The sequence below is a fragment of the Pristiophorus japonicus genome, unplaced genomic scaffold, assembly GCF_044704955.1.
Source record: "Pristiophorus japonicus isolate sPriJap1 unplaced genomic scaffold, sPriJap1.hap1 HAP1_SCAFFOLD_277, whole genome shotgun sequence".
NCBI classification, from domain to species: domain Eukaryota; kingdom Metazoa; phylum Chordata; class Chondrichthyes; family Pristiophoridae; genus Pristiophorus; species Pristiophorus japonicus.
In genome coordinates, this window is record NW_027252527.1 from 716,402 (window position 1) to 733,158 (window position 16,757).

Sequence of the window (16,757 nt, forward strand, 5' to 3'; positions counted from 1 at the left end):
ACCATCTATCGCAGGAACATATCGGTTCACCATCTATCGCAGGAACATATCGGTTCACCATATATTGCAGGAACATATCCTTTCCCCATCTATCGCAGGAAGAATATCGGCTCACCATCTATCGCAGGAACATATCGGTTCACCACTTATCGCAGGAACATATCGGTTCACCATCTATCGCAGGAACATATCGGTTTACCATCTATCGCAGGAACATATCGGTTCACAATCTATCGCTGGAACATATCAGTTGACCATCTATCGCAGGAACATATCGTCTCACCATATATTGCAGGAACATATCCGTTTTCCATCTATCGCAGGAAGAATATCGGCTCACCATCTATCGCAGGAACATATCGGTTCACCACCTATCGCAGGAACATATCGGTTCACCATCTATCGCAGGAACATATCGGTTCACCATCTACCGTAGGAACATATCAGTTGACCATCTATCGCAGGAACATATCGTCTCACCATATATTGCAGGAACATATCTGTTCCCCATCGATCGCAGGAAGAATATCGGTTCACCATCTATCGCAGGAATATATCAGTTCCCCATGTATCGCAGGAACATATCGGTTCACCATCTATCGCAGGAACATATCGGTTCACCATCTATCGCAGGAACATATCGGTTCACCATCCATCGCAGGAACATATCGGTTCACCATATATCGCAGGAACATATCGGTTCACCATCTATTGCAGGAACATATTGGTTCACCATCTATCGCAGGAACATATCGGTTCATCAACTATCGCAGGAACATATCGGTTTACCGTCTATCGCAGGATCACATCGGTTTACCATCTATCACCGGAACATATCGGTTCACCATCTATCGCAGGAACTTATCGGTTCACCATCTATCGCAGGAACACATCGGTTCACCATCTATCGCAGGAATAAATCGGTTCACCAACTATCGCAGGAACACATCGGTATTCACCATCTATCGCAGGAACACATCGGTTCACCATCTATCGCAGGAACACATCGGTTCACCATCTATCGCAGGAACATATCCGTTCACCATCTATCGCAGGAACATATCGGTTCACCGTCAATCGCAGGAACATATCGGTTCACCAACTATCGCAGGAACATATCGGTTCACCATCTATCGCAGGATCACATCGGTTTACCATCTATCACCGGAACATCTCGGTTCACCATCTATCGCAGGAACTTATCGGTACACCATCTATCGCAGGTACACATCGGTTCACCATCTATCGCAGGAATATATCAGTTCCCCATGTATCGCAGGAACATATCGGTTCACCATCTCTCGCAGGAACATATCGGTTCACCATCTGTCGCAGGAACATATCGGTTCACCATCTATCACAGGAACATATCGGTTCACCATCCATCGCAGGAACATATCGGGTCACCATATATTGCAGGAAAATATCTGTTCACCATCTATCACACGAACATATCAGTTCACCATCTATCGCAGGAACATATCAGTTCACCATCTATCGTAGGAACATATCGGTTCACCATCTATCGCAGGAACATATCAGTTCACCATCTATCGTAAGAACATATCGGTTCACCATCTATCGCAGGATCATATCTGTTCACCATCTATCGCAGAAAAGTATCGTTTCACCATCTATCGCAGGAACATATCGGTTCACCATCTATCGCAGGAACATATCGGTTCACCATCTGTCGCAGGAACATATCGGTTCACCATCCATCGCAGGAACATATCGGTTCACCATATATTGCAGGAACATATCTGTTCACCATCTATCGCAGGAACATATCGGTTTACCATCTGTCGTAGGAACATATCAGTTCACCATCTATCGTAGGAACATATCTGTTCACCATCTATCGCAGGAACATATCGGTTCACCATCTATCGCAGGAACATATCGGTTCACCATCTGCCACAGGAACACATCAGTTCACCATCTATCGCAGGAACATATCGGTTCACCATCTATTGCAGGAACATATTGGTTCACCATCTATCGTAGGAACATATCGGTTCACCATCTATCGCAGGAACATATCGGTTCACCATCTATCGCAGGAACATATCGGTTCACCATATATTGCAGGAACATATCCTTTCCCCATCTATCGCAGGAAGAATATCGGCTCACCATCTATCGCAGGAACATATCGGTTCACCACTTATCGCAGGAACATATCGGTTCACCATCTATCGCAGGAACATATCGGTTTACCATCTATCGCAGGAACATATCGGTTCACAATCTATCGCTGGAACATATCAGTTGACCATCTATCGCAGGAACATATCGTCTCACCATATATTGCAGGAACATATCCGTTCCCCATCTATCGCAGGAAGAATATCGGCTCACCATCTATCGCAGGAACATATCGGTTCACCATCTATCGCAGGAACATATCGGTTCACCATCTACCGTAGGAACATATCAGTTGACCATCTATCGCAGGAACATATCGTCTCACCATATATTGCAGGAACATATCTGTTCCCCATCGATCGCAGGAAGAATATCGGTTCACCATCTATCGCAGGAATATATCAGTTCCCCATGTATCGCAGGAACATATCGGTTCACCATCTATCGCAGGAACATATCGGTTCACCATCTATCGCAGGAACATATCGGTTCACCATCCATCGCAGGAACATATCGGTTCACCATATATCGCAGGAACATATCGGTTCACCATCTATTGCAGGAACATATTGGTTCACCATCTATCGCAGGAACATATCGGTTCATCAACTATCGCAGGAACATATCGGTTTACCGTCTATCGCAGGATCACATCGGTTTACCATCTATCACCGGAACATATCGGTTCACCATCTATCGCAGGAACTTATCGGTTCACCATCTATCGCAGGAACACATCGGTTCACCATCTATCGCAGGAATAAATCGGTTCACCAACTATCGCAGGAACACATCGGTATTCACCATCTATCGCAGGAACACATCGGTTCACCATCTATCGCAGGAACACATCGGTTCACCATCTATCGCAGGAACATATCCGTTCACCATCTATCGCAGGAACATATCGGTTCACCGTCAATCGCAGGAACATATCGGTTCACCAACTATCGCAGGAACATATCGGTTCACCATCTATCGCAGGATCACATCGGTTTACCATCTATCACCGGAACATCTCGGTTCACCATCTATCGCAGGAACTTATCGGTACACCATCTATCGCAGGTACACATCGGTTCACCATCTATCGCAGGAATATATCAGTTCCCCATGTATCGCAGGAACATATCGGTTCACCATCTATCGCAGGAACATATCGGTTCACCATCTGTCGCAGGAACATATCAGTTCACCATCTATCGTAAGAACATATCGGTTCACCATCTATCGCAGGATCATATCTGTTCACCATCTATCGCAGAAAAGTATCGTTTCACCATCTATCGCAGGAACATATCGGTTCACCATCTATCGCAGGAACATATCGGTTCACCATCTGTCGCAGGAACATATCGGTTCACCATCCATCGCAGGAACATATCGGTTCACCATATATTGCAGGAACATATCTGTTCACCATCTATCGCAGGAACATATCGGTTTACCATCTGTCGTAGGAACATATCAGTTCACCATCTATCGTAGGAACATATCTGTTCACCATCTATCGCAGGAACATATCGGTTCACCATCTATCGCAGGAACATATCGGTTCACCATCTGCCACAGGAACACATCAGTTCACCATCTATCGCAGGAACATATCGGTTCACCATCTATTGCAGGAACATATTGGTTCACCATCTATCGTAGGAACATATCGGTTCACCATCTATCGCAGGAACATATCGGTTCATCATCTGTCGCAGGATCACATCGGTTCACCATCACCGGAACATATCGGTTCACCATCTATCGCAGGAACACATCGGTTCACCATCTATCGCAGGTTCACCATCTATCGCAGGAACACATCGGTTCACCATCTATCGCAGGAACATATCGGTTCACCATCTATTGCAGGATCATATCGGTTCACCATCTATCGCAGGAACATATCGGTTCACCATCTATCGAAGGAACATATCGGTTCACCATCTATCACAGGAACATATCAGTTCACCATCTATCGCAGGAACATATCAGTTCACCATCTATCGTAGGAACATATCGGTTCACCATCTATCGCAGGATCATATCTGTTCACCATCTATCGAGAAACGTATCGGTTCACCATCTATCGCAGACACATATCGGTTCACCATCTATCGCAGGAACATATCTGTTCACCATCTATCGCAGAAACATATCGGTTCACCATCTATCGCAGGAACACATCGGGTTGCCATTTCCTGTATTCCTTTGGGTCCATGTCTTGGTTTCCTTGGATGGCATTGTGGTCTGCTCTGTTTTAAAGTTAGGACCTGAGGTGAAAGAGCCAGACCCAGAGCAGCAGAATGTGAGTCAAGATCGGAGGCAATGTGTTTGGACCAGTCCCTGGGGAATGGATATGGCTGGCTCAGAAAAATGCAGACAAAAACGGGAGGTCCCTGCACCTCAGTGTGAAAGAACCAGTCTCTGGTCCTGGGCCACTCTCCCAGATACATTTTGCCTGGAGTCTGCGGTATGCCGTTCCAACCCTGAATTTAAGAGACTGGCATTCAGCAAAGTATGAAGCAGATTATCCAGAGGCTGGATTGGAGCAGCCAAGATCCACTGCAGGCCATGAGGTGAAAGTCATAGATCCGGCCAACTATCTAAACACCGGTTCCATCACTTACACAAAACTGGCTGAATGGAACACTGACTTTATACACAGTAGTGTAACCAGAGCCAGATGTTGAAGATGAATTTTCCCTGTTCAGTTCCCCCTGTGGGTAACGGGGGAACTGAGCAGGACCCTTTCGCAATGAGTTCTTGGGAAGGTTGGGGTAACCCTGTCACCCAGACAGCCACTGCGGGACACAGCACTCATAGGGCAGGTAGCCCAGCCCATGGTGTCTCCCTCAACCAGTTCCCCCTCTTCCCCCCCCCCGCCCCCATTACAACAGTGACTACACTCCAAAAGTACTTCATTGGTTGTAAAGCACTTTGAGACGTCCAGTAGTCGTGAAAGACGCAGATTGGAAAACCTCAAATGTAACGCCCCCAATTAAAAGAGGAGGCAGACAGACAGCAGGAAACAATAGGCCAGTTAGTATAACATCTGTCGTTGGAATAATGTTGGAGTCCATTATTAAGGAAGCAGTAGCAAGACATTTGGAAAAGCACAATTCAATCAAGCAGAGTCAGCATGGTTTTATGAAAGTGAAATCATGTTTGATAAATTTGTTGGAGTTCTTTGAGGATGTAGCGAGCAGGGTGGATAAGGGGGAACCAGTGGATGTGGTGTATTTGGATTTCCAGAAGGCATTCGATAAGCTGCCACATAAGAGGTTACTGCACAAGATAAAGACTCACGGGGTTGGGGGTAATATATTAGCATGGATAGAGGATTGGCTAACCCAAGAGAGTTGGGATAAATGGGCCATTTTCTGGTTGGTTAACAGTGACTAGTGCCGCAGGGATCGGTGCTGGGTCCTCAACTATTTACAATCTATATTAATGACTTGGATGAAGGGACCGAGTGTAATGTAGCCAAGATTGCTGATGATACACAGATGGGTGAGAAAGTAAATTGTGAGAACACAAAAAATCTGTAAAGGGATATAGGCAGGCTAAATGAGTGGGCATTGTGCATGAAACACAAAAGGTTAGTATGCAGGTACGGTAAGTAATCAGGAAGGCAAATGGAATGTTGGCCTTTATTGCAAGGGGGATGGAGTATAAAAGCAGAGAAGTCCTGCTACAACTGTACAGGGTATTGGTGAGGCCACACCTAGAGTATTGCGTACAGTTTTGGTCTCCGTATTTAAGGAAGGATATAATTGCATTGGAGGCTGTTCAGAGAATGTTCACTAGGTTGATTATGGAGATGAGGGGGTTGACTTATGAGGATAGGTTGAGTAGGTTGGGCCTATAAACATTGGAGTTCAGAAGGAGTGGTGATCTTATTGAAACATAAGATAATGAAGGCGCTCGATAAGGTGGATGCAGAGAGGATATTTCCACTCCTCGGGGAAATTAAAACTATGGGACATAGTCTTAGAATAAGGGGCCGCCCATTTAAAACTGAGATGAGGAGGAATTTCATCTCTCAGAGGATTGTAAATCTGTGGAATTCTCTGCCCCAGAGCGCTGTGGAGGCTGGGTCATTGAATATATTTAAGGCAGAGATAGACAGATTTTTGAGCAATAAGGGACTAAAGGGTTATGGAGAGCGGCGGGGAAGTGGAGCTGAGTCCATGATCGGATCAGCCATGATCTTATTGATCGGCGGAGCGGACTCGAGGGGCCGAATGGCCCACTGCTGCTCCTAGTTCTTATATAAATGCAAGTCTTTCTCTCTCCCGACTGAAGCTGTTGGCCAATTCATTTCCACACAGATGTTAGAAACTGTGGATCAGAGCCACATTTCCCAGCTTGAAGCAAGCCCAACAATTTATGTTTTAAACGGGGAGAGCAGGCAGTGGGGAGGGAGAGCTTGACTGGGCGGGGGTGGGGGGGGGGGAGGGGAAAGCGAAAGAGACACAGGTTGGGGGAGGTGGGAATCGGAAAGGAGAGAGGAAACTCAGAAGACGGATCAAGTTCTTCCAAACCCCTGGTGCGTGCAAGCTCGGTGCGTATGTTACAAGGGACATCGCTGGGGTGGATGAAATCCAGAAGTCACGACACTGTCACTATTCACTTCATACCCAATAAACTTGTTAACATTCCGCACACAATGCCCCATCGATGGGGCGGGGGGCGGCGAGGGGTAAGCTGGCGGAGGGACACACTTACGCTGGGGTACTGGACTTCGGCTGTGGGAGGCAGTACACGTGCTGAGGTAAAGGTCCTCTATATCCAGTCCCCTATATCCAGTCCCCAGTCCCCTATATCCAGTTCCCGATATCTGATCCCCAGTCCCCTATATCCAGTTCCCGATATCTGATCCCCAGTCCCCTATATCCAGTCCCCAGTCCCCTATATCCAGTTCCCGATATCTGATCCCCAGTCCCCTATTTCCAGTTCCCGATATCTGATCCCCAGTCCCCTATATCCAGTCCCCAGTCCCCTATATCCAGTTCCCGATATCTGATCCCCAGTCCCCTATTTCCAGTTCCCGATATCTGATCCCCAGTCCCCTATATCCAGTCCCCAGTCCCCTATATCCAGTTCCCGATATCTGATCCCCAGTCCCTAATATCCGGTCCCCAGTCCCCTATATCCGGTCCCCAGTCACTAATATCCGGTCTCTGGAGCCAGGGCCTTGCTCGCTCTCGGGTCCAGGCCGCTCCCGCTCCCGCTCCCCATGGCCCGCCTGCCGCCGCTGGTTGTGGTTCTCGGGGCCACCGGGACCGGGAAGTCGCGGCTCGCGCTGGAGCTGGGCCGCAGAATCCGCGGGGAGATCGTCAGCGCCGACTCCATGCAGGTAATCGAGGCCGGGGATCCGGGCCTAGAGCGGGGGAGGAGAGCCGCACGATGAGACTGGGTGGCTGGGCATTAGCACTATTTGTGGTGCACCAGCAGCCCAGCATTACCATGGTGATAGGATTTGCTGCAAGAAGTCCCGTTGAGTTTGATGTGGCGCATCTTAGATCTGTGGATTTCTGGCCTCCGGACGCCCCAAAGTGTAGTCAGTGCAGCCAGTTTGTGCACAGCAAGCTCCCACAAACAGCAATTAAATAAATGATGAGATAAATTGTTTTCGGTGTTACTGCAAAATGTGGTGCAGCTACTTCTGTGCATTAGATCAGGCAGCCAGCGATTGGCAGCAATGATTTTGATGGTCTTGTATTTGTGTACATATTTGGATACCCTTTAAAAGTGTGTTTATAGGATCATAGAAAAATGACAAGACATAAGGCTTTGGGCTTATCGTGTGCGAGCTGGAGTTATGTTGTGTGGCATAACAGAGTTGGGTTGCTGCGAATCAGGCATCTGTAAACACCAATCTATAAAGAATCAGTGGGGTGTCACAGATAGGGAGACCATGAGTAGCACATTCCCATTAGTACTTCCATCGCCTGCATTCAGAGGGGAGAGATTGAGAGAGAACCAACATAGAAAATAGGTGCAGGAATAGGCCATTCGGCCCTTCGAGCCTGCACCATCATTCAATAAGATCATGGCTGATCATTCCCTCCGTACCCCATTTTTCTCCATACCCCTCGATCCCTTGAGCCATAAGGGCCATATCTAACTCCCTCTTAAATATATCCAATGAACTGGCATCAACAACTCTCTGCGGTAGGGAATTCCACAGGTTAACAACTCTGAGTGAAGAAGTTTCTACTCATCTCAGTCCTAAATGGCCTACCTCTTATCCTAAGATTGTGTCCACTGGTTCTGGACTTCCCCAATATCGGGAACATTCTTCCCGCATCCAACTTGTCCCGTCCCGTCAGAATCTTATACGTTTCTGAGATCCCCTCTCATCCTTTTAAACTCCAGTGTATAAAGGCCCAGTTGATCCAGTCTCTCCTCATACGTCAGTCCAGCCATCCCTGAAATCAGTCTGGTGAACCTTCGCTGCACTCCCTCAATAACAAGAAAGTCCTTCCTCAGATTAGGAGACCAAAACTGAACACAATATTCCAGGTGAGGCCTCACCAAGTCCCTGTACAATTGCAGTAAGACCTCCCTGCTCCTATACTCAAATCCCCTAGCTATGAAGGCCAGCATGCCATTTGCCGCCTTCACCGTCTGCTGTACCTGAATGTCAACTTTCAATGACTGATGAACCATGACACCATGCACCTCCCCTTTTCCTAATCTGCCGCCATTCAGATAATATTCTGCCTTCGTGTTATTGCCTCCAAAGTGGATAACCTCATTTATCCACATTATACTGCATCTGCCATGCATTTGCCTACTCACCTAACCTGTCCAAGTCACCCTGCAGCCTCTTAGCATCCTCCTCATAGCTCACACCGCCACCCAGTTTAGTGTCATCTGCAAACTTGGAGATATTACACTCAATTCCTTCATCCAAATCATTAATGTATAATGTAAATAGCTGGGGTCCCAGCACTGAGCCCTGCGGCACTCCGAGTTGATAGACTATTGGAAAATAATCACCAATGCATCCACTATTTCTCGGGCCACTTCCTTAAGTACTCTGGGATGCAGACAATCAGGCCCTGGGGATTTATCAGAACGAGAGAGAACGAACACTGATTTAAAAAGTCAGGCGAGGTAGCTGACTTCTGTCACAGGGGCACAATTATCAGGACACTGTCTCTGGGGCAATAAAAAGAAACAGAATGATTAGCCTGTGAACAGGTTATTGAAAACACAGCACAAAGAGAAAGTGATGTAAAGAGACCATCTCAGTCTGGCATTGAAAATAAATGAATCATATGAAAAGAAGGAAAACATATGAGGGAGGGAAGGGTTAAAGCAAGGGAATGAGGGTCAGAGTGAAGAAAGAGAATACTCCAAACTTCCAGCAGGGAACTGCACTCGTGCATCGTGTTCCGAGAATTGGGATTACAATGTTATATCCATATCTCTGACAAGCGCTCCCTTCGAGCTGAGCTTCCCCACTGTGTTCCAGAAGTTTGCGTATAGCTAGGCTGTAATAGTTGAGTCGGTCAAAGATGGAGAGGTCAGGGAGAGGAAGTGGCAATCCATAGGAGGTCAGCATGAATAATGACGTTGGGTAAAGTACTGGAGGGGAGCCGTAGGGCAGCAAAGCTCAAAGGTCGTGTAGCGCAGTAGCATTGCTGATATTGTTGATGTGTGTACTACAGGTTTACAAAGGTTTGGACATCATCACAAACAAGGTGACTCCTGAGGAGGAGCGACTGTGCACTCATCACATGATCAGTTACCTCGACCCCCTGGTCTCCTCCTCTGTCTTGGACTTCAGGAATAAGGCGCTGTCTGTAATATCCTTTTATGATGTCTGGGGTGAGGGTGAGGGTGAGGGAGAGGCGGCCTGTACGGGGGGGTGGGGGAGGAGGATATAGAAAATAGGTGCAGAAGTAGGCCATTCGGCCCTTCGAGCCTGCACACCATTCAATAAGATCATGGCTGATCATTCCCTCAGTACCCCTTTCCTGCTTTCTCCCCATACCCCTTGATCTCTTTCGCCGTAAGGGCCATATCGAACTCTCTTGAATATATCCAATGAACTGGCATCAACAACTCTCTGCAGCAGAGAATTCCACAGGTTCACAATTCTCTGAGTGAAGAAGTTTCTCCTCATCTCGATCCTAAATGGCTTACCCCTTATCCTAAGACTATGTCCCCTGGTTCTGGACTTCCCCAACATCGGGAACATTCTTCCTGCATCTAACCTGTCCAGTCCCTTTAGAATTTTATACGTTTCTATGAGATCCCTGCTCATCCTTCTAAACTCCAGTGTATCAAGGCGACCCCCGGTGAACCTTCAACCAGCTACAAAAACAGGTTTGGGCCTACCACATGCGAGCCTTCCCTCCGGACCTCCCTCCCTCCCCCACCCGTCGGCGGCCGGGCCCCTTTTCCTGCAGCATGCGGTGAGCACAATGGTTGTGAACACCCCGACCCCTCCTCCTTCCACAAAATGGACCTTTGACCTTCTCAATGCCTGTCCCCAGACAAGCCTCGGATCATTTACCATTTCATCGAAGGGTACTGCTCAGCGCCGAGCTTACGGCCTGCATCTCGCTGTCGGCAACTAGGCTCATACAGCAGTGCCTGGTCTCCAGTCGTCTTGGACCCCCTTACCACTGGACCAAGACCTTGCTCAGCTAAGCCCGTGTGGTAGCCGGTGTGCAACGGCTACCCACGTTAAAAGAACTCACGCACAGGCATCTTCCACCCTTCACTATGAAGTTCTGGACCTGGAACATCAGAGCCCTCATGGACAACCTCAACAGTGACAGGCCGGAACGCCGCAGCGCCATCGTTGCCCGGGAAGCTTCGATGTTGACATCGCCACCCTCAACGAGACTCGGCGGGCAGGGGAAGGCCAGCTTAAGGAACAAGGTGGAGGTTGCACCACCTTCTGGAAAGAAAAACCAGAGGAAGAACGCTGCCTCCATGGAGTCCGTTTCGTTATCAAGAACGAGCTGGTCGACAGCCTCAGACACTCCCCCTGCGGGATTAGCAAATGTCTCATGACTCTCCGACTCACCCTACTCCGGAGCCAGTTATCAGTGCATACGCCCCAACACTCGATACAACAGATGGGAACAAAGAGGGGTTTTACTCCAGTCTCGAACAATCCCTGTCCCGCGTCCCTACGGATGACAAAGTGATCCTCCTCAGCGACTTCAACGCCAGGGTCGGCAGGGACATCGCCCTCTGGGGAGGTGTGATCAGCAGAGAGGGGTTGGGGAAAACCAACTCCAGCGGTACCCTACTCCTGACAATATGCCTCGAGCATGACCTTGTCATCACCAACACCTTGTTCCGCCACAGGGACAAATATAAGGCATCGTGACAACACCCTCGCTCCAAACACTGGCAACTGCTCGACTATGTCATCGTCCGAGCCAGGGATTGCTAGGATGTGCGCATCACCCGCGCCCTGACGGGAGCTGACGACTGCTGGATGGACCACTACCGAATCTGTTCCATCATCAACATCAACATAACCCCAAAGCGGCGACAACAGCAGAAGCAATGCTGCAAAAATGTCAATGCTGGTGCACTCAAAGACCAGCCAAGAGAACCCTATACAGCCAGTGCCTCACAGCTAACCTGGCAACCTTTGATGCCCACAGCGCTTGGTCTGCCCTCCAGGCCTCCATGACCAGTGCCTGCAAAGAGACGCTCGGTCACTCAACCAGGAAACACCAGGACTGGTTTGATGAGAATGACCAGGAGCTAATAAATCGCAAGCGCAGGGCATTTCTGAACCTAAAACAACCCAACTCAGCAGCTTTACAGACATCTTAAGGCCGAGGTCCAACAAAAAACCCGGCATCTAAAGAATAGATGGTGGGTGGAGAAAGCACAGGAGATTCAGCAGCTGGCCGACAGCCATGATGTGTGAGGATTCTTTACTGTAGTCAAGGCCGCACCACGCTACTGGCCAAGAACGGGGAGACACTCATCAAGGACATCGAGACAGTCAGGACCCGCTGGAAGGCGTACTTCAAAGATCTCCTTAACCGAGACTTTGCCTTTGACTCGAGTGTCCTCAACTCTATCCCGCAGCATGCTACCCGCCATCATCTTGGCAAAACCCCAGCCCTGCACGAGGTAGAAAAGGCCATCCGTCAAGACCAACAAGGCAACCGGAGCGGATGGAATCCCTGCTGAGGGACTAAAGTATGGCACTATTGGCACGAATGCACGACCTCATCTCTCATCTGGAGGAAGGAGAGCATGCCGGGAGATCTTAGAGATGCAGTGATTGTGACCATCTTAAAAAAAGGGGACAAGTCTGACTGCGGCAACTACAGAGGAATCTCCCTGCTATCAGCCGCTGGGAAAGTCCTCCTCAACCGTCTTCTCCCCGAGGCTGAGGAGCTCCTCCTGGAGTCAGTGTGGATTTCGTCCCCTCCGGGGCACAACGGATATGATTTTTACAGTGCGACAAGTGCAAGAAAAATGCAGGGAGCAGCACCAACCCTTGTATATGGCCGCCTTCGACCTGACAAAGGCCTTTGACACCGTGAGGGACTATGGAGCGTCCTCCTCTTTCGGATGCCCCCAAAGGTTCGTCACCATCCTCCGCCTGCTCCACGACGACATGCAGGCCGTGATCCTGACCAAAGGATCCACGTCCAGACCGGGGTCAATTAGGGCTGCGTCATCGCCCCAACACTCTTCTCAATCTTCCTCGCTGCCATGCTCCACCTCACACTCGACCAGCTCCCCGCTGGAGTGGAACTAAACTACAGAACCAGTGAGAACCTGTTCAACCTTCGCCGTCTCCAGGCCAGATCCAAGGTCGTCCCATCCTCTGTTGTCGAGCTACAGTATGTGGACGACGCTTGTGTTGGCGCACATTCAGAGACTGAACTCCAAGTCATAGTCAACATCTTCACTGAGGCGTACGAAAGCATGGGTCTTGCAGCACTGCCCCCCAGACATCAAGATCCACGGTGCGGCCCTGGACAACGTGGACCACTTTCCATTTCTCGGACGCCTATTAGCAAGTGCAGACATCAACAATGAGATTCAACACCGCCTCCAGTGCTGCCTGAGGAAAAGAGTGTTTGAAGATCAGGCCCTCAAATCTGGCACCAAGCTCATGGTCTACAGGGCTGTAGTAATACCCGCCCTCCTGTATGGCTCAGACGTGGACCATATACAGTACCCACCTCAAATCGTTGGAGAAATACCACCAACTATGCCTCCGCAAGATCCTGCCAATCCCCTGGGAGGACAGACGCAGCAACGTTCGTGTCCTCGAACAGGCCAACATCCCCAGCACCACACTCGACCAGCTCTGTTGGGCGGGCCACATTGTCCGCATGCCGGACACAAGACTCCCAAAGCAACCGCTCTACTCTGAACTCCTACACGGCAGGCGAGCCCCAGGTGGACACCCTCAAAGCCTTGATCAAATGCAACATCCCCACCGACACCTGGGAGTCCCTGACCAAAGACCACCCTAAGTGGAGGAAGTGGATCCGGGAGGGCGCTGAGCACCTCGCGTGTCATCGCCGAGAGGATGCAGAAACCAAACGCAGGCAGCGGAAGGAGCGTGCGGCAAACCGGTCCCACCCGCCCTTTCCTTCAACGACTTTCTGTCCCGCCTATGACAGAGACTGTAATTCCCGTATTGGACTGTTCAGTCACCTAAGAACTCACTTAGTGGAAGCAAGTCTTCCTCGATTTCAAGGGACTGCCTATGATGATGATGATTATGACTGTCTTGCCCTATAATCTATTTTCCCAGTCCACTTTAGTCAACTCTGCCTTCATACCCTTGTAATTGCCTTTATTTAAGTTTAAGACACTAGTTTGAGACACAAGTTTCTCACCCTCAAACTGAATCTGAAATTCTAATATGCTCTTCCCTCGAGGATCTTTTACTATGAGATCATTAATTAATCGTATCTCATTACACATTACCAGATCTAAATTAGCCTGCTCCCACAGTTGGTTCCACAGCGTATTGTTCTAAGAAACCATCCCGAATACACTCTTATGAACTCGTCATCAAGGCTATCTTGGCCAGTTTGATTTGTCCAATTTATATGAAGATTAAAATCGCCCACGATTATTGCAGTACTTCTCTTACAAGCCCCCATTATTTCTTGATTTATACTTGTCCTATAGTGTAGCTACTGTTAGTGGGCGCATAGACTACTCCCACCAGTGACTTTCTTTCTTTCCACCAAAACTGATTCTACATCTTGATCTTCTGACCTAATATAATTTCTCACTACAGCACTAATAAACATCGTTTATTAACAGAATTACCCCACCTCCTTTTCCTTTCTGCCTATCCTTCCGAAATGTTACATACCCCTGAATATTCAGTTCCCAGCCTTGGTCACCTTGCAACCACGTCTCTGTAATGGCTATCCGATCATACCCATTTACTTCTATTTATGCCGTTTATCATCTATCTTGTTACGAATGCTGCGTGCATTCAGATAAAGAGCTTTTAATTTTGTCTTTTTACCATTTTTCCTACTCTGGCTACTTTCTGAGGCACTCTTATGTCTATATGCTCTGTCCCTTCCTGTCACACTCTGGCTTTCATTACCCCTATCACTACCCCTGCTCTATTGCCTTCTCCTTTCTCTCTGACTTTTTAAATTTCCCCTCACCGGAACATCCCTCCCACTATTTAGTTTAAAGCCCTCTCTACAGCATTAGTTATTCAATTCGCCTGGACACTGGTCCCAGCACGGTTCATGTGAAGCCCGTCCCAACAGAACAGCTCCCTCTTACCCCAGTACTGGTGCCAGTGTCCCAGGAACCAAAACCCATACCTCCCACACCAGTCTTTGAGCCATGTGTTTAACTCTCTGATCTGATTGACCCTATGCTAATTTGCTCGTAGCTCAGGTAGTAATCCAGAGATTATTACTTTTGTGGTTCTGCTTTTTAATTTTGTCCCTAGCTGCTCATACTCCCTCAGTGGAACCTCTTTCTTTGTCCTACCTATATTGTTGGTACCCACGTGGACCACGACAACTGGATCTTCCCCACACCTTCCCCCCCACCCCCCACTCCAAGTTCCCCTCCAGCCCACAGGAGATATCGTTAACCCTGGCACCGGGGCAGGCAACACAACCTTCGGGACTTACGCTGTCGGCTGCAGAGAACAGTGTCTATCTCCCGAATGATGCTGTCCCCTATTACTACTACATTTCTTTTTACTCCTCCCACTTGAATGGCCCCCTGTACCACGGTGCTTTGGTCAGTTTGCTCATCCTCCCTGCAGTCCCTGCCCTCGTCCACACGGAGTAAGAGCCTCGAACCTGTTGGACAATTCCTACCTTCTGGATCCCCATTCCTGCCTCACTCATAGTCACACCCTCCTGTCCCTGACCACGGAACAAATTTGAAGTATTTAACCTAAGGGGTGTGACTGTCTCCTGTAACACAGCATCCAGGTAACTCTCCCCCTCCATGATGTATCGCAATGTCTGAAACTTGGACTCTAGCTCATCAACTCTGAGCCAAAGTTTCTCGAGCCGCCAACACTTACTGCAGTTCATAGAATCATAAAAATTTGCAGCACGGAAGGAGGCCATTCGGCCCATTGTGACTGCGCCGGCCCACCAAGTGCTATCCAGCCTAATCCCACTTTCCAGCTCTTGGTCCGTAGCCTTGTAGGTTACGGCACTTTAAGTGCACATCCAAGTATTTTTTTAAATGTGGTGAGGGTTTCTGCCCCTACCACCCTTTCAGGCAGTGAGTTCCAGACCTCCACCACCCTCTGGGTGAAAAATATGCCCCTCATATCTCCTCTAAACCTCCCCCCAGTTACTTTAATTTCATGTCCCGTGGTTGTTGACCCCTCTGCCAAGGGAAACAGGTCCTTCCTATCCACTCTATCCAGGCCCCTCACAATTGTATACACCTCAATAAGATCTCCCCTCAGCCTCCTCTCTTCAAAATAAAACTGACATCTCCAAGCTTTCCTCACAGCCAAAATTCTCCAGTCCAGGCAACATTCTTGTAAATCTCCTCTGCACCCTTTCCAGTGCAATCACATCTTTCCTGTAATATGGTGATCAGAACTGCATGCAGTACTCCAGCTGTGGCCTAACCAGTGCTTTATACAGTTCAAGCATAACCTCCTTGCTCTTGTATTCTATGCCTCTACTAATAAAGGAAAGTATTCCATATGCCTTAACCACCTTATCTACCTGGCCTGCTACTTTCAGGGATCTGTGGACCTGCACCCAATTCGTCCTCTGCAGTTTTCAGTATCGCACCATTTGCTGCATGGTCGCCGTGGAACACACTGGTGCCCACCAGCTACCACATGCTGCAGCTGCAACACATCGCCTGCCCTGCTATTTCTATTGTATTTTATTTAATTAGGTTTAAGTTTTGAAATTTAAATTATCTGCATAGTTTTTAATCTGTAATCACGGCTCTTAATTTGAACCAATGCGCAAGTTTAGAAAAAAGAGAAATACCAACCAAACACTTATCTGCTTTCCAGTGACCTCACACTTTGATTTTTTTTTTCCCCTCACAGGTCCGTTCGCACTGCCCCCACTTTCAGCCCCCGGCCTCGGGCGCTGTTTTTGTAGTCCCGGTTGCTCCTT

At 48.5% G+C, this 16,757-nt stretch overlaps 1 protein-coding gene across 4 annotated transcripts in view; it reads left to right on the top strand.

The window, feature by feature from the left end:
- The first annotated feature begins 7,314 nt into the window (after positions 1 to 7,314).
- The window catches only part of trit1 (tRNA isopentenyltransferase 1), a 90,279-nt gene continuing 80,836 nt past the window's right edge, over positions 7,315 to 16,757 (top strand). For 2 of the 4 annotated variants that reach the window (XM_070871695.1, XM_070871698.1), the window contains exons 1-2: positions 7,315 to 7,504; positions 9,828 to 9,965. In XM_070871695.1, coding sequence (XP_070727796.1) covers positions 7,385 to 7,504; positions 9,828 to 9,965 — 258 coding nt within the window. In that variant the 5' untranslated portion in view covers positions 7,315 to 7,384. Of the gene's footprint in view, positions 7,505 to 9,827; positions 9,988 to 16,757 lie in introns of all 4 variants that reach the window. The other 2 variants (XM_070871699.1, XM_070871697.1) reach the window with 2 other exon arrangements.